Source organism: Silurus aristotelis (assembly GCF_946808225.1).
Source record: "Silurus aristotelis genome assembly, chromosome: 9".
Lineage (NCBI taxonomy): Eukaryota > Metazoa > Chordata > Actinopteri > Siluriformes > Siluridae > Silurus > Silurus aristotelis.
In genome coordinates this window covers 11,776,931-11,796,401 of record NC_139582.1, presented here as the reverse complement: position 1 = coordinate 11,796,401, position 19,471 = coordinate 11,776,931, and the positions used below count along the sequence as shown (strand labels likewise).

Here is a 19,471-nt window from a genome sequence, read left to right as displayed (position 1 = left end):
TGTTCATCCACTGGAAATACACACACACACACTTTTCTTGTCTTCATTCTTCTTGTAACTCCAGGATAATTTAACTCAAAGGAAGGTTAGCTCTCATCTCTCATCTTTTCTTGTCTGTTCCTCATGAAATTTTTATGAATTATTGGCACTTAAATAACCTAACCTTCCCTCCATTCTGTGTAATTATAATAATGTTGTTTTTTTGTTTTGTTTTTTTTTACAAGGTGACCTTCTGAATATTAAGAGCAACGGGGAAGTTTTTCTAGTTTATTTTTTTATTTTCTATTTATTTTAAAATCGGTTTCACTTGTAAGAATGGACTTTATAAGTGTTATCATTTTATACAATAGATTTTTGCAATAGGGGAGTAAACTGCATTTACATAAGTGTATCTTTGCTGTCATGCAAATTATCCAGACACTTGATATGCGTGATGACAGATGAAAATAGGTGAACAACAGAAAAGACAAGAAGTCTTGATGAAAGACAACTTACAAGGACGTTGGTAAAAGGCCTCGAACTCTTGAAAAAAATGTTTTAATTACATTTTTGAGTAGAATCTACGTAAAAGAGCCAAGGACAAAAAAAATCCACAAAAGTAGAGGCTTGGTCTTACGTAACTTAGCAGCAGTGGTTTCTCCAGTGGCACATCAATTCCAAAAATCTTTTCATGCTCAAAACATTCAGTATTTGGTCTGATCATTCTGTCTGTATTGGCACTTCATCTCACCATCTTTAAATTAGTAAAGGTATCATTTAACAGACAAAACAATAAAAAGAGATCAGTAATCATTAATGGCTTTCTGGATCTGATAAACAGTTCAATGTTTTCATTTAGACTAAATAGCCATGTAACTTAAAGATTCCCAGCAGATCCCCAAGATATGGCCACAATAACAAACCCACATAAAAGAGGAAACAAAAATGAAAAATGTTCCTCTCACAGTTTCAAGTCAGTCCCTTATTGCTCAACCTTTCACACTTTTTACTTCCAGAACGGTCCGGGTGGAAGAAAATCAAATCCGAGGTATATTTTTTATAGAGGGGTAACAAATAAAAAAAACAGTATAGAGTCCATCAGAACAGCTGTGATGCTCCTCTGCATCAATTCTTTGTCCTGGAAGTGTTGAACAGCATTCTTCCAAAAGATTTTCCAAGGGTGTGTTAATGATGATGATGTTGATGATGATAGTAGAGGTGGTGGAGAGTTCGAACACTAAATCTCAGCATGTTCTACTGGGTTGTAAAGCAGTAATTATGAAGACCATAGCATATCATATTCCATCATTTTAATCCTCACAAAGTGAGACTTTAGTGAGCCATCATGCCATGTATTTAGTCATCCAGACAGGGGCCACATCCATTCAGGGAGGATTGTTTTTCATCAAGCACAAACTTGGTATTGATTTCCAGTGATTTTTAATTTATTTTGAGCCAAAATGTGAAAAAAATAATAAAATACCCTCCTGAATATACACAGGCATTTTGGGACACATTTTCTCTCAAGCAGCATGTGTTGGAATGAATACTTAATAAATTAAGACAGTGTGCCAAGTTGTGTCTGCATGTCCAAGTCTGTATTTTTTGCAACAGATTCTTTTTTTTCTTCCCTCTGTGATATATGGAATTTGTCCTATTTCTAACTGCTGCTTACAAAAAAAAAAACCTGCATCCTCAAATCACCACATTTTAGCCACAAGCTGATCAGAAACACATATTGATATAAATATACATTCTTCCAGAAACCAGCACATACATCCCTGAGATCTCTGCTCCCCTAAAGAGAGTCTTACACACCACTCTTAGCCATGACTAAGCATTTTTAGAAAGATTCAGTCCTGAAACATCACTAATGGCACACGTAGTTAATCCACTTTATACACCTTTTAATAATATTCTAGATTTCAATCCTAAAACTCAAAGTGTGACCGATATAATGGCTTGTGAAAAGAATGAGCACTGCATTAAATATAATTTTTTAAGCTAATGTGCAAATTTTATTAGATTTTACTAATGCTCATGTTCCTCACACGTTCAGGTTCATGTCTGTAAACTGACGCACCTGGAGATAATTTATCTGCATCTTCAAAAACATGGTAAGCACGGCCACCTGAAACAATGATCGTGCCCTCGTATGCTTCTGTAGAAACTTTGATCCCACCATCATGCATCTGTAAAATCTATACACACTTTCTCATAAAGAAACTGTAACCACACACCTCGATATCCCTGCAGAATCAATCACCACACCCACATGCACCTGTAAAAACGACTGCACCCACTTACTTCTACACAAACAACAAACACACTCGTGTCTTGTACAAACTGGGACCACACCCACAGGTCCCTGCAACAACAATGACCACACCCAAAAGCCCCTATAGAGACATTGACCATGCCCCCCATACCCCTACAATTCTAACCATGCCCACATGCTGGAACTGTGACCCACCCAGTAGCTTCCATATTTTGTAAACACACCCCACATGCTCCTGCAGAACCAATTCATACAATCCCACACAATTCTACAGAAATCATGACCACACTCGTACTGTATGTTCCATTTTCCCCAGCACATGCCTGCACACACCTTCGACTCATCATGTCTTTACAGTTTCTGTTTGCAAAATATAGATTCTACATTGTTATGTATCTGATAAAAACAATGCCATGATAGAATTCTGCGTTGGTATGATCATTTTTTTGCACAAATTTGTTTAAGCTGGATTCCTGTGAAAGGTTTAAAAGCAGATGAAGACGGCCCTTCAACGCATAAACAGAACATTGTCCTCGTCTTCGTCATTGCTAGAGTGTCTGCTTTGTATCTCATTGTGCATTATACTTTTATCTCTAACTGCTAAATGTGTGCAGGCAGACTGTGACTGAGTGTTAAAGCAGGGATCGGTGTGTGTAGGTGAAGTTATATCCTCCTCATTCTGGCTGCTGGATGACGTCAGAGACTCAGGCGTGGACAGAGGAGATATTCCCAGTATGGAGTAGTGGGTAACTGGTGCAGCTCCCAGTTCTGCCACGAGTCCCTGGACAACCCTCCTGGATGTTTGTGATTGAAATGGTAGACGTGAGGGTCGTCGTAGAGCTCCACGTGACCTGCGCTCATCTCTGGGTCTAAGATACGATGCTTGGTTACGATCCTCATCGTCGTTACCATCATCTTCATCTTCCAGTGTGTCAGAGGTGGAGTGTGGCAGTGCTGGTGATGTGGGTGATGACTCTGGTGACCCGTTTTCAGCTAAGCACAAAGCCTCGGTGTGAGCCTGCAGGTCCACCCACTCTCCGCTCTGCCCCTCTACAGCAAACTGGTAGCTATTCCCAGTCCGAGAGCTGACGTTTGTGTGACCAGACATCAGAGGGTGTGTCTGTGAGAGAGTGTGTGCGCGCCCAGGTGGGGTAAGGAGGAGGATATGACCACGCAGCCGACTCCCACGCTGGAACAGACGGCTCCAAAGGCGACCCAGACGACGGCGCGATGCCATCCGGCGGGAAGAATGACGTCTCATCTGTCTCCGCATGGCCGATCGAAGACTGTGAAGAACGGATGCCTGAGACAGAGGGAGAAAAAGTTTACATACAAATATTTGTAAATAGCTAATTATTAATTTCAGAAGCATAATCAAGCAAACTAATAAAGATAAACAGAATAGATTTGTGTGCTTATGTTCATAATAATAAGTGTCAAATCACCTGTTTTAAAATTTCTTACAAAAATACAAATTTATCTAAACATGTATCCTCCATCCCACTATATGATGCGAATTGGACCTGAAGGCATGCAAGACCATACAGTATTGCTCCAATGAATCATCTAAGTGTTCTAACTGCATTGAGCAGGGAGATGGAAGAGTGTAAAACCAACAACATGGCTGGAGGACACTAACAAGCACCAGCTGGAACACATGAGGCCTTGTTAGCACTGTACCATGAAAAAATGAAACAAGTCTGAGGAAGTAAAATCGACTCAGTGAGAACTTGAAGTCCATGTGATGAACTGTAGGGTGCTAATTATGCTAAGAGAGATCTTCTCAGTGCAGAACTGTTGCACGCAAACATGACCACTACTACTTCCAGCTGAACCTCTTCATTAAGTCAGTTAAAATATATATAAATATATATACCAGTATAAAAACTGGTCTTTGAGCGTTGTCCTTTCATGATCCAGACACACATGTTTATGTGTCTTGACTTAACACTATGGAAAATTTTTGTGTCCATTAGTCACTCTTCTGTCCACTGAGAGAACCTGTCAATCAATTGGCAATACATCTTCCGTTTCCATAGAGACAGTCTCTGCCTACTCATCGTGAATGCAAATCAGTCAGTAAGGAGATAAATGTTCAATCCTGCAGCATTCAGAGGTGATACAATTTGGCACTATAGAAAGCTCTGATGGCTGTAACTTAATAAAACACAATTATAAGATTACATCATTTAATTTCTTTGACCTTCACCACTCTTTCTCTTTCACAATAGCCAGTCGGAGTTGGTGTTTATGTTAGTACAATGGCAGCAAACATTAATTGCTGTTTTTTTTACTTGCCAAAAATATTTAATTAGAATGTTGGGCAATTTCATTTCATATTTATTGTTTACCTTGATGTAGTTTAGTTAAACTGCTAACTGCTACTATATAACCCTGGAGGGTTTTGGTTGTCTAGATGCATGTGTTTGTGTGTGCATTTTGAACATGTAGATGTGTGTAGCTGGGTATAAATTATTTACCTGAGCAGGATTATAAGCAGGAAAATCCTCTACAGGTGGGATAAGACCCTGTGCAATCAGCTGACCATATGAGGGTGGAGCTTCCCTTTGAACAAATTCCGCCTCCAACTGAGTCATTTGGGTTTCAAAAGCTCTGTGGAGATACATAGACCCATGTTTTATCTAGAAATTAGTTCATGAAATGCAACAGCAATTTTTTATTCAGGTCTCAATCTTCCATTTTCCTTACTGAAACTTATATATTACAGCTTATATTTACAACTCTTATCTAAATTACAGAGCTTGACAGGTTGATGGACGAGGTCAGACAGGAGTCTCCATGGACTATGATGTTTGTGGATGATATTTTAATTTGTAGTGAGAGTAGGAAGCAGGTTTAGAAGAACCTGGAATGTTGGAGGTACGTGTAAAAGAGTGTCAGGAGTGATTTGTGATAGAAGAGTATCTGCAAGAGTGAAAGGGAAAGTTTATAGGACTGTGGTGAGACCTGCGAAGTTGTATGGTTTAGAGACAGTGGTATTGAGTAAAAGACAGGAGGTGGAGCTGGAGGTAGCAGAGCTGAAGATGTTGAGGTTTTCGTTGGGACTGACAACGATGGACAGGATTAGAAATTAGTTTATTAGAGGGACAGCGCATGTAGGACGTTTTGGAGACAAGATGAGGGAGGCGAGATTGAGATGGTTTGGACATGTGCAGAGGAGGGACATGGGGTATATCAGTAGGAGAATGCTGAGGATGGAGCCACCAGGAAGGAGAAAAAGAGGAAGACCAAGGAGGAGGTTTATGGATGTGGTGAGGGAAGACATGCAGGTAGTTGGTTTGAAAGAGGCAGATGTGGAGGACAGAGGGGTATGGAGATGGATGATCCACTTTGGCGACCTCTAATGGGAGCAGCCGAAAAAAGATCTAAATTACAGAGCCTGCACTGGTTAAAGAAATAAATGCCTCTAATCAGGGCAGTGTCTCTTTACTTGTGTTTCTTAGTGTTGCTTCTGACACCACCGATGAGAATATTCCCTTTGATAATATAGAAAATATTGTTGGAGATAAGGGAACAGTCCTGAATCAGGTCTTATATGACTGATCAATCAGTTTGTACATGTAAGTGCTGACTTGTCTACAGTTACTAAGGTAAAGTTTGATGCTCTGCAGGGATCTGTTTTATGCTTCATTCTTTAGTCTATAAATAATTTTATTAGATTCCACTGTTGTGCTGATGATACACAGTTGTATATTTCAGCATAGACAGATGATAGACACCAGCTTATTAATGTTGAGGAATGTGTAAAGGATATTTGACAGTGGAGGCTTGTTAACTTCCTTTTATTTCATTTTGATAAGTTTCCTTTCTGATTAGATAATATCTCTAGATGGTCTTTGTTTCATGTGCAGCAGTAAAAGACCTTGATATGATTATGGACTTCAGTCTCTCCTTCCAAGCACATGTAGATCTATTTTATTAGGATATCATGTCAGAAATGTTGCTAAAAATATGATGTCATCACATGCTAAAAAAATTGTTCATGCTCTTGTTAGCTTTAGGTTGGAAATGTAAATAGTAATACCTTTCTGCCTGGATATTCTAGTAAGTGCATAAACAAGCTCCAATTAGTCCCGAAAGCAGCATCAAGATTCTTTACTAAAACCAGAAGATATTACCATTGCCTTGGTTTTTTAACCACTCTACATTGACCCCCAATGTAATTACACAAGATATAAAATGCCTCTAAATTTATTTTTAGCATTGAAATCCACAGAATTGTTTATCTCTTATGATCTGCAACACCTACTTTAAGATGAAGGTGCAGGCAATTTGTTGGTACCTCAAATAGGAGTTTCTAGAATGGATTTAAACTAATGAATATAAATGATTTGCCTCGTTTGACCACAATTGCCATGAACCATTTTGCATTCAAGTGTCCATCAGGAAACAGTTGATGATGGAACTATAATGAACGGACATTTATTCTCACCCAGATGAGGATGTGTTCACTTTTGAATCGGTTCCTCTCAAGGTTTCTTTCTCATAAATTCTCACAGAGCTTTTCCCTGCCACTGTTACATCTGGCTTGCTCATTATAGATAAACCTAAGGTCTAATTTATGAATTAAAAATGTATATTCACAATTTATTTATTTATCTAAAGCTGCTTTGGGACAATGTTCAGTGTCAAAAGTGCAATACATAAATTTTTTTTATTGAATTTATTTATCCCATCATTTGGACCTCCGATTATTCATATAAATATCCTTTACTAGTTTATGCTGTGTTCACATTTAGCGGTTGCTTAGCAACGGTGCTCTCAGGACATTAACCAATTGTGTTGTTGCACTGTGAATTAGTCTTTCTGTTTCCATATGAAACCAAAAGACAAAATTTTATATCAATGTCCAAATTCGCAGTGAATTCAATCTGTGTCTCAGGCCACATTTTATTTTGTGTGTGTTTTTAGTCATGTTTGACTTCCTTCTCTGTCTCTTTATTTCCATCTCTCATATGTTCTATGTTTCTAAATTTTTTTTATAATTGTCTCTCTCCATATCTCACTCTACCTCTCTCTGTTTCTCAGTCTGCCAAGAAATCAATGTGTGCTTCATTGGCATGACAGTTTTGTATTGTGATTGCAACATACAACTACAGAGCAACAAAAATAGAACAAAACATAAAATTAAAAAAAAAAAAGCATATGGTCAATAAATATGTAATAAAACTTTCTTTCGGCTTCTCCCATTAGGGGTCGCCACAGCGGATCCTCCGCATGTTTAATTTGGCACATGTTTTTACGCTGGATGCCCTTCATAATGCAACCCTCCCCATTTATCCGGGCTTGGGACCGGCACTGAGAGTGGCTGAGGTTGGTTCCCTGACCGGGGATCGAACCCGGGCCGCAGCGGTGAGAGCGCCGCATCCTAACCACTAGACCACCAGGGAACATTGATAAATATGTAATAAAAAGAATAAATAAATAAAACATCATATACAATAATGGGAGAACAGGGAGTTCTCTCTCATTTATTTTTTGTGTTTCTCACTGAGATGAGTGAGTGAGTGAGTGAGTGAGTGAGTGAGTGAGTGAGTGAGTGAGTGAGTGAGTGAGTGAGTGAGTGAGTGAGTGAGTGAGTGAGTGAGTGAGTGAGTGAGTGAGTGAGTGAGTGAGTCAGAGGGAAAAAAGAACTTGTGTGTATTTTTTCTCTCTTTACACAAATTGAATCAACAGGAAAAAAAGGATGATGAAAGAGGAGAGGTGATGTGAACAGATGGTAAGAAGAGAGAAGAGTGATGTAATGATAGAAAGAGAGCGGAAGAGAGTGGGAGATGAGAGTGAGTGTAATTGTGAGATAGAGAGACAGAAACAGACTTTAGACACACTATACAAGTTAAATGTTTGAAACTGCAAATACAGCCTATTATATTGAAAAAAAAAAAGTCATAATTAAATGTCTATCAGTCAAATCTATTTTTTTAGTTGTGATGAGTTACCGGTCACATGTCACCTGACCTTATCTAAAATAGTCTGGTGCTTAATATTACTTTTTACTGATTTATTTATTTATTTATTTATTTATTTATTTGTTTGTTTGTTTGTTTGTTTGTTTATTTATTTATATTTTTTACCCTTTTCTCAATTCTGGTTATAAGTCCTTGATTAATTTGTCCCTATTAGCAACTCAGACAGTATCTCCCACTGCAAATCACATGATTTGTATTTATGAATTCACTCAAATTGTTGCTTTCATAGAGAGATAAGAGATAGGCATTGCTTGTAGATGCTATAACATAAGTGATAACAGGAGCTAACTTGTTTTTCCTATTGTTCCAGAATACTAAACTACCAGAAATTGATAAAAAATGAGTAATGTCATTTTTTTTTAAATAATTCTAACATTACAGTTCTAACAGCCATTTTTTTGGTCATGGTCATAGAGAACATCATGGTCTGTTCTCTATATGTGATGCTAATCATCAAATTTAAATAACAAAGCAATAGACTGGCTAATATGTATAATAGTTTGATCACATAACAGTCCTCTTGCTGTGGTATATGAAGACGTCAATAGAACACATCAGGATGTGCCATTATAGGAAAATAATCAGATGTAGTAACAGAAACTTGATTAATCACACTTTGACGACATTAAGTTAATTTATATACAGTATCTAAATATACATGTTGGTTATGTCACTTTATGCATCTTCATAAGATTTGTAAATGGGAACCTGACTAAGAGCCTAAGAACTAAGAACTGAACAGATGGTGTCTCACCGATACTCCCTCGTTCTGAGTGAGTAGAGTTTGAAAGCGCAACCGAGGGCGATGACGAGCAGCAAGCCACACGCGAGGCTTCCGATCAACGCTGCCGTGATCACTTTGCGTGGCACTGCAGCCTGGCACTCGTGTTCGTCACTGCCATCAGCACAGTCCTCCTGGCCATCACAGCGCCATGTCTCCAGGATGCACAGGTTAGTGGCACAGTGGAATGTTCCCGGCTGGCAGGTGAAACAGTTTTTCTCATCCGAGCCATCTGGGCACTGCTTCTGATTGTCGCAGCGCTCGTGAGCCGAGTAACACACACCTCCGGCCCCCTGGCATGGGTACTGACCTGAAGCACACAGAGCACACCCTTCCTCATCTCTGCCACTCGGGCAATGCCAGTAACCATCACAGTGCTGATGCTGAGAGTAACAGCCCTCGTCCGGACCACACGGGAATTCACCGGGGAAGCAGTAACCTTTCACCTGAAGGACAGAGAAGAGTCAAAGTTCAATAACAGGTTATCATGGTCTGTTCTCTATATGTGATGCTAATCAAATTTAAATAACAACGCATTAACGTAGACTGTCTAATATTTAAATTAGTTTGATGATCTGAAACATTGAAGAAACATGCAAAAAAAATTACAAATCAGGAAGGGGCAAACACTTTTTCACACCACTGTATGTGAATCTAACAAAGTGACAACAAAACGGAAAGAGCTGCAAATATTTTGGCTTCAGGAAGACAGACATACTTCTACCTCTGGCTGCTAAATGTGCCAAAAAACCTCTTGTGGTAAAAACACAAATTTATACCACCATCTCAGAACTTACAACAAATCACAACCTGATACATTTTTAGCTAATTAGAAATCCAGAGCACAGCCCTGAGCCTGTAATCACTCAGGAATAAACGTACATTTAGAGTTTAAAACTTTTATGTCTATGCATTCTGCCAAGTTAAATGGCTTTCAACTATAGATTTTATTATTACCTAACCCCTCCTCCACCACAGTCTAAGAAAAACAATACATTCTTTTTTTAAATATTTCCCACACACTCGTTTATCTCCACAGTTAAAGAGGAAGGTGCCCCTGGATGTCACCTGGTATGAGGCGTTGAAGCCATGCCCCTGGCTGTGTGGTTTGGCATGGTACAGGACACTCATCTGCCCCTGCGAGGACTCCAACACAGCTGAACGTTGGTTGTTGTGGTGTGTGAGACTCTGCAGCAGACGCTCGGCTCGTTCCCCGAGACCGTCATACACACGCACAGAGTCTCCTGCTCCCAACTGCAGGTCCAACCGCAGCAGCAGAGGCTTTGGGTCCTGCACACAATGTGTGTGCGCATGTGTGTATACACAAGAGTGAATGAATACTAAAAGAGGTGAATGTAAGAACACGTGATAATAAATAATTGTCTGAAAAACAGCTAAATTTATAGTAAATGTGTATCAAAATGAACTACAAGATACAGCATCCACACCATGTATCAAAATTAAAACTACTTTTCGTATTTAAAAAATAAGAAAAACTTGTACATAGGAGAATGAAATTTTTTGGTAAACCTTCCATCAATTGGAAATTTGCTCTATTCCTTCACCATTACACAGATAGCAACAACTTTTCTCAGGCAGAGTCACGCACATATGCAACCAGTTAATGGATCAGAAATTTACATACATTTCCCTGTGATCTCCCAGATTAGGGTTAGTTTTAATGTAACCAACAGTTTAATGTTGAACAGTTTGCTAATGACTCATAATTGTATACTAATTCAGTTACTTTGGTGTTTGGCAACAAAGAGCTACTTCGCATCAGCAACACTGAGTCAATGACAAACAAGTCATTCACAAGAAGGCATCTGATGGCATCTGCATTCATAGCAAATAGTTTCTAACTAATTAATCATTTGACTGTTAATCATAAATATAATAATATATTTGGTGTGATTAATGAAATGGTGTGCAAAATCATGATCCTACTAAATTGCTACTTTAATTAGGGTACAATATTCGACAGTTAAAAAATGTATTAATGATTGGACATCTATTTAAAAGCTGGCAGCCTGCACGTTTCTTAACTTCGCCATCTTTTTCCATATGGATCAATTTCCTGGTTTGATCTCAAAAGTCTGAGTATGCAGCAATCAGAGGCCAATTTTTTATGATGTCATCATGTGGACATTTTACAGTAATTTAAAACTATAAAAATAAAAAACACTACAGTATTTTGATACAAAAAGCTATTTTTGTCAACCCTATTAAATACAAATTACAAAATCCTATTTTATATTTGAAATACGTATTTGAAATACATGTATCATAAATACTGCCCATCCCTGGATACATAGATACATAGGAGAAGATTTATATATAATTCCTATTTATTTTAGGGTTTAGTCCCCAAATGTCCCTGATTTATATAAAATAAACATAAATGTAAAATATTTGTTACATTCATGTGATTATTTTGTGATGTATAATTAAAATAACCTGTGTGTCCAGGAACCAGGTGCAGTAGAGGTCTGTGCCAGTGCTGCGGTTTGCCCTGAAGAAATCAGGTGAGGCAAACATGCCATAGAAGTTGGCTAGCCGTTTTCCACACACCATGTCAGGACACTGAGCTTCGTCAGAGCCATCAGGGCAGTCATGTACACCGTTACAGCGCAATGCTGAGGGCAGGCAACGGGTCGACTGGGCGAGGCTGCACTCTACCGTACCCGGGGCGCACAGGCTGGTCCGTGCAGGTGTGGGTGGGCCAATGCAGTTTCTCTCATCTGTGTTGTCTCCACATTCGTCCAGACTGTTACAGCGCCAGGAACGTGGCACACATTTCCCATTACCACACAGATACTCATCACTCTCACAGCTGCTCTCTCCCAGACGACCTGCGCGCGCACACACACACACACACACACACACACACACACACACAGTAAATACACTGCATAATCTGTACACCACAAAGTCATTTCAATTCAGCAATGCTTTATTTGTACAAAAATAACCTGGTAATTAAACTGTTTCACAAGATCATGGCACGTTTTACAAGAAGCAAGGTACAGTGTTTCAGCTGAATGTTTGGAGAAACAAACTGTCTGGATGCCAAGAGTGTGTAAAGCTGTTATTCGTGCTAAGGGAGGATTTTTCAATAAAAATACTTTATACCACATTTATATTAAATGTGTTTGTTCAAAGTAAATATTTATACCTTTGAATGGCTTTGTTGTGTAAAAAGGAACATCTCTCAAAAATGGTACAGTCTAGGCCAGGGGTTACCAACCTTTTTGAAACTGAGAGCTACTTCTTGGGTACCGATTAATGTGAAGGGCTACCAGTTTGATACACACATCTGAAATAACAAATTTGCTCAATTTACCTTTAATTATATGTTATTAATAAAAATTAATGATATTCATCTATGTGAAGACACTAAACATGTTAATGATTTCTCACAATAATTATCAATAATGATTTAACAAGGTAGGAAACAGATCAATATCAATATGCAAAACTTTATTTCTATAAATCTCTGCAAGTATTTACATTTTCAAATGATCACTTCTACAACATGTTCACTAGCCACTACAAATTTTTAACAAATCATGCACTACGTTGCATCATATTTGTACAGATGATAAATTTTTTTTATTTTTATTTATTTTATTTTTTTTAAGTTTTTTTATATATATATATATATATATATATATATATATATATATATATATATATATATATATATATATATATATATATATATTGTCATTTTCTAATTCACACCAATGCAAGTGTGATTTAAAAAAGAATAGCAACAAAAACAATTTGTTGCAGCTCACTGGTAAGTGGCGCTATGTTGAGCTATTTTTAGAAAAGGCCCGCGGGCGACTCATGTGGTCCTTGCGGGCGGGCACCATGTCGGTGACCCCTGGTCTAGGCATTTCCAAAACTTTTTCCAGTAGAAGTCACGACTAAGGCTATGTATAAGGCATGGCTTTATGTACATTCATTGTAAAAAGAAAAGAAATCACTTTAATATGTTTGTGTATAAATTAAATCCAATCATTGTGGAAGGAATAATATGTAGATATAATGTTTTGGACACACGGATTTTGAACACAATACAGATTTCTTTAGCAATTTTTGAAGTTTCTTTTTGAATTTTACTTTGAACATTCCTATTGAAGTGTTGGTCATTTATACAAATATAAAAATTAAAACCTTTACATTTTTGGGTTTACTCTGTTGAACCTTTTAAGCTAGTTTCCTCTAACTAGCTTTTCTATAACCTATAACTAGCTAATATGTTTACTTACTGCGTATGTAGGAAAGTCGGAAGCCTTGTGCCTGTCCAGAGCTGTTGGTCTGCGAGTGAAAGTGGAGCCACACTGCACCTCTGGAGGAGATGAACGGAGGGGGCAGGGCCGAGCCACATACACGATACTCCTCTTTCCACGTAGGGCCAAGCAGCAGCCAGTCTCCTCGGCATCCCCCCGACTCCTCCACATCAAAACTGTGGAAGCTGCACCACAACAGAAAACAGATCCTTTATCCAGTGAAAGAAGGACCTAGCAGTACAAACCTAAATCTGATGAATCTTAACGACATGAGATGCACCAAAAAACTACAGCTAGCATAATTTTTAACAAATACATTTTCCTAGGATGCTATAACGATCTATTTAACACCTTCTATCAAGATCGATGTGTATCTATACATAAAAAAAATATTTATATATTGACATGCTGAATGAGCAAAAAGCCACATCTACAGTAAGCACTATCATGATGTTTCAGTTGTCAAGATATAAATTACAATGCGTTGTTTTTAATGGCTGAAGTAAAGATCTGATGAAGAATGATGAAATTCAATTTCTTCCACAAACATTTGCTACATTTCAGTTTAAGGCTTAAACTGAAACAAGCCTAAAATCCCTGCTGTCCTCCTCTGTGTCCATGCTTGCGTTCTTGCACGCTGAAGCACTGGCGGCCGAGCCAAGTCCATAACAATCCATTTAACACCTTCTATCAAGATCAATGTGTATCTATACATAAAAAATATATATATTGACACGCTGAATGAGCAAAAAGCCACATCTACAGTAAGCACTATATCAGTTGAAATGGAGTATACCCTGTTAACACTGAGCATGGCGCAGGAGAATACACCCTGGTTGGGATGTCATGGAACCACACACACACGCACGCACGCGCACACACACACACACACACATTTACACGAGTACAGTAATATGGAGTCACTGATCGATCATTTAAAACATAGGAGATAACTGAAAATCTGTCTGTCTGTCTGTAAAAATTACAGCTGATTTAATGTTTAAAAAGTTCTATTATTTTGAATATTCTTATGTATAAAATTGTCAGATATTAAACAGCATTTTCAAACAAAATTAATTGTTTTTCTCTTTTTTAGTGCTAGTTAATTGTTTGTAGCCATTTAGTTTAAAAATCCATCTATAAAAAGATTTCAACTTTTATTTTTCAACAGAACAGTTATTGATTTCAGTCTTTAAATTATGTCCTCAATAAGTACAAAAGAAAACATTTTTACTGTTAAAAATAATAATAATAAATGCACATAAAGCATGAAGTTTAATGTATTAATTGCAATTAAAGTGATTAATTGTACTTACTGTGATTGTGTTTAAGGCTTATATTTACACTTTATTTTGGAAATTGTAATAAATAGAGTTATCACAGCATATCATATGACATTCAAATTATTATCTGAGTATAATTAAGGAGCTTATTAGAGTTAGTTCTAAAATTGTGACATTGATCTTGACTCCAAGGTTATACTGAAAGAGAAAAAAAGGGTGTATGAGCGTGTGTGTGTGTGTGTGTGTGTGAGTGATTGAGAGAGAGAGAGAGAGAGAGAGAGAGAGAGAGAGAGAGAGAGAGAGAGAGAGAGAGAGAGAGAGAGAGAGAGAGAGAGAGAGAGAGAGAGAGACTATAAAAAATGTGTCTGTAGTGCAGTAAAAACCAGTAATCCTATCAAACAGCTCAAAGAAAGTGCTGAGTGAACACACACACACACACACACACACACACACACACACAGGAGTTCTGCTCACTCTCCGATAAAATCACTGCTCAGCAGCAGAGCCAAAACCTTTAACAGCCTATAAATCCACACTTATATATCATTTGGAAGTGCTACATCATACACAAAAAAGAAAGAAAAAAACTTTCACAAATGTCACAATTGTATAAAAATAATTTGTATTTGTAACTGTTTAATGTTCCAAATATCCATATCTGGATCTAAACACAGGATGACAATGCTGCCTTAATAATTGCAGACTTCTAATTAACACCTCATGCCTAAAGAACATTACAATGTCACATGATGTTTCCTGGTCTAGGATCCAAGTGTCTCCATCTATGAAATTTCTAATTTGCATATTCGAAGAGATTATGTCAGCTCAAGTCTAGAGATTAAGTCTATTTCATACATACCCTCCAGATATACTCACTTGCTCTGTCCTGTATTTTGCATGTTTGATTAGAAACACCACAGATTGTATATTCATTAAAGCAAACCAGCAAAAAGATCCAGTACTTCCTACATCCAGTTAGTAAATCAGTTTGAACCGTTTTCCAGTTTTTTTAAAAACATGATTTTGATAGATGAGATCATAGTCTTGTGGTGGGCTCCAGTAAAGAGGGCATTGGCAAATATTAATTTGTAATTCATTTTTTAAATAAATAAATACATTTAAACTTGTAAACGATTACCAATTACTTATGTTATTTATTTGTATTTAATAGTTTTTGCTCATTTATATGAAAAGTGCCAAAGAGTGCAAGAATGCTGGCGTATAAAGAATTTTGAATGTGTTACCTTATAGTGATGACCTCGCCACGGTTTCCCTGGATGTTCCAGGAGCAATTGACTCCGGCAGGATAGTTTAGAGGCCAGGATGGACTGTATATCACACCTCTTCTCTCTGTGTGCAGCTCCACCTTTCCACCACAAGCAGCTGATACACACAAGAGCCAATGTTTACATTAAGCAGGCTCTTCTATCCAGCATCATAGTCAAAATAACATACCCAATTCACACTGCAGTAAAATTATTAAGTGTTAGATATTATTCTCATGCATTAGGATTAACAGGTTTATGTTTATTTATGATGTTTCAGTTGTCAAGATATAAATTACAATGCGTTGTTTTTAATGGCTGAAGTAAAGATCTGATGAAGAATGATGAAATTAAATTTCTTCCGCAAACATTTGCTACATTTTAGTTTAAGGCTTAAACTGAAACAAGCCCAAAATCCCTGCTGTCCTCCTCTGTGTCCATGCTTGCGTTCTTCCACGCTGACGCACTGGCGGCCGAGCCAAGTCACGCTTTCATCTGCGTCTGTGCATCTTTTCAGACAACATCACACTGGGATACTGGCTTTACCATTCGTTCTTTAATTCACTCTTCAGCTGTAATTAAGTGCACATTCCAGTACAAGTCGAAATTTCACGAGTGATAAAACAGTATGATGCATGCAGGGTAGCTGTATTTTGACAAATTGTGTTGTGTTTTGTGAACAACAGAGTGAAATAATGTAAAGAGCTAAAATGAGAAACTCTATTTTTTGGTCAATAAAGCAAAATGTTTGGTTTTTAATTTGTCAGATAATGCAAATACATTATAATTGTAGTTAATTAGTTAGATTTTAGTCTGCCGGTTATTGTAAGTTTTCATTAGTTCTTTTTATTTAATTTATTCTTTAAAAATCATTTGCAGTGTTTTTCGCATTTCCATTAAGGGCCTTTACTACAAACATAAATAACCTAGGTCAATTATATTTACATATATACACATATAATTATATATAGTGGTCTTATCTGTAAATATAAATGACCTAGGTTAAGGTTTAGATACAGATATATATTATATATATATATATATACAGATATATATTATATATATATACATTATATATATATATATATATATATATATATATATATATATATATATATATATATATATATATATATATATATGTATATATGTATATTTAAGGTAAGTAGGTTCTAGCACAAGAGATTTGCAGCTATGTAGACATATGTTTTTCAACCGACATGTCTAGACTAGAAATCCACTTCGTTTTTTTTGTCTCTGTGTGTGTGTGTGTGTGTGTGTGTGTGTGTGTGTGTGTGTGTGTGTGTGTGTGTGTGTGTGTGTGTGTGTGTGTGTGAAGGAGGGGGTTGAGTTAGATAAATGGTCTATTGTGTTTAAGACTCTGTGTAGGTCAGTCAGAAGGAACACTGCATCTCAGGTGTGCCACTGACATTTTTAAGGACAGACCTGTAGACACAGTTTGCAATGTTTTTTTCCAAACCTGCCCAATTGACCATGAAAGCTTTAGACAAAAATGTAGGCATCATTAAAGCTACCACATCCTACACTGTTGCCCCCAACAGTCCCTGGTGTATGTTTGTTTGGTTGTCTGACTGACCTCAGCATCTCATGTAACCAATGAAAGAGCAGCAAAAAATTTGAGGCTCGGTTTCCTCCTTGTCACAACAGATCACAGTCACCAGCCAACAATCTGGTTTGATTTCATTAACAAATTAAATCAGCCAACACCAATGTTGACTATTTTCTTATAACAGCACATCTTAAATTATGTATTCCTCTTATACCACAGCACTTTACACACAATCAATAATTTGTATTTATCACAAAATAACACATTGAACTTTTTAATCACAACAAATACAATGTTCTAAACCTGTGATTTGCCTTGAAGTAACATCACAATATCATTCCTCTGCAGCAAACTTAACTATCTTAGCTACTGTAAACCATAAATTCCTAACTTCTTATAATGCCAATAATGATGAAGTAACTGCATAACTTTTTTATCAAAACATGCAACATCTTGCATAATTTCCCAAACTAATTTAATTTGTATTACATTTACTAAATATAATTATATAAATAATTATTATAATTAATTGCAGCATGCACATTTTTTTATCCAAACATTTCAATTGATCCTAATAAACCAAAATAGCTTCATTATCTAATTAACAGCCTTCACAGCTCCAGGATTCTCTATTCGATCTGTTTGGTGGTTCACATGTTCACTTTGACCAGAGTTACTGAAAGTGCATGAAATGATTAAACTCCCAATTGTTTAAACTCCAGTTCACACTACTATAAACTCACATTCACTTCTGTGTCCTTACCTGTTTGGTCTCTTTCAACTTTTCCCTCCTTATCCTTGAGATCACTAGAGATCAGATGCCAAAGACCCAGACCTGGACCTGGGTGTCTGTAAAATCTGGTTTGATTGTGCCACGGAAAGAATCCGGATCGGATTTAAAGGTACTCACCCAAACAAAGCCATGTCCAGCGCTGGAATAATAAGCACTTCATTAAGAACAGCTTCATTCCTCCGACCTTCAGTATCATGTGGGAAGCGCAGGTGATTCCTTGGATCACATTGCAGATGTTTGCTTACACATCTGGCAGTGTGTTTGTCAACAGACCGGATTAGAAAAGTCAGATGTGTTTATTTGAAATCTCCATTTACGAAAGAACTCAGAGACACATAGTAATACAAGCTGTGACACCGGGTCGAATTAAAATGTCCAATCTTTTGCATAATTTTTCCAAGCTTCAATTTACCGTGGAATACATTTTAAAATCTTTATATTCTTCTCTGTCTTGCTCACCTTCATCCGCGTTTTTATGGCCAGTCAGCTCGCGTTTTAGTGATGCAAGCCATTGCTCCCATTCTGTCTTTATGCAATCAAACTAAAACCAGAGCAATTCATTATTGTCAAATAAAGAATCACATGCATGAAAGAAAGATGCTGATACTCTGCATTAAAGTCATGCAATGATTACTGCAGGAAAGGAAAAGAAAAGAAAATAGCAGACAAAAGCAGCACTAATCAGTCGCAGGCTGAGTGCAGAACACAGCTGAGCTCTGATTTCTCTCTCAACTCGCTCCTCTTTTTCCACTTATGCATTTGAGGGAAAAAAAACGTTCAAATGTGTCTCCTGGATGAAACGCTTCATTGTTTCCAGATCCCTTCACGTAGACACGGTCAGGTTGTTTGCACGGGTTTCATTCTGTTTAAAGAAGCCTCTCAGACCGGAGGTCAGTTTATGAGTGAAAGGGCGCCCTCTAAAGGCGGGAGGGGATTTCATACACAACAACACACAGCACATCAATACACAACATAATTATTTACAGCTAGAAAGTGCAAGAGTACCAGCAATGGCATACAATCACTTGTTACCATACCGTTTGTGTTGTAATAATAAAATAATGAGTTTTGTTCCTTTTATACAACAGCACGTTGCTAGAATACGTATTGTACAAATTGTCATCTAGTACTGAACAAAACATACATTTTATCTGCTAATAGTTACGTTTAATGTTGTCAAATGTGTACACATGTTGCAGACAAAACCATTAACTTACTACCAGTTACGGCTTTA

At 37.3% G+C, this 19,471-nt stretch overlaps 1 protein-coding gene across 2 annotated transcripts; it reads right to left on the bottom strand.

Moving 5' to 3' along the window:
• Positions 1-506: 506 nt before the first annotated feature.
• lrp3 (low density lipoprotein receptor-related protein 3) lies at positions 507-19,141 on the bottom strand. 2 transcript variants are annotated; one of them, XM_083550860.1, is made up of 9 exons: positions 18,697-19,111; positions 18,355-18,486; positions 15,854-15,992; positions 13,306-13,511; positions 11,486-11,880; positions 10,097-10,318; positions 9,002-9,474; positions 4,738-4,870; positions 507-3,560 (listed from the first exon to the last, which is right to left on the bottom strand). In XM_083550860.1, exons 2-9 carry the CDS (start codon positions 18,431-18,433, stop codon positions 2,766-2,768), a joined length of 2,442 nt encoding a protein of 813 aa, XP_083406986.1. In that variant the 5' UTR covers positions 18,434-18,486; positions 18,697-19,111; the 3' UTR covers positions 507-2,765. The 2 variants fall into 2 exon arrangements, with proteins under 2 accessions (XP_083406986.1, XP_083406985.1); XM_083550859.1 differs by having other exon boundaries at positions 18,355-19,141.
• Positions 19,142-19,471: the final 330 nt, after the last annotated feature.

Excerpts from the sequence above, each read along its gene's own strand:
- lrp3 (XM_083550859.1), bottom strand. The coding sequence starts at position 18,433 with ATGATACTGAAGGTCGGAGGAATGAAGCTGTTCTTAATGAAGTGCTTA. Across the intron at positions 11,881-13,305 it reads CCGACTTTCCTACATACGCA|GTCGTCTGGGAGAGAGCAGC; the intron begins GTAAGTAAACAT and ends GTGCGCGCGCAG. Across the intron at positions 3,561-4,737 it reads CTGCTTATAATCCTGCTCAG|GCATCCGTTCTTCACAGTCT; the intron begins GTAAATAATTTA and ends CCTCTGTCTCAG.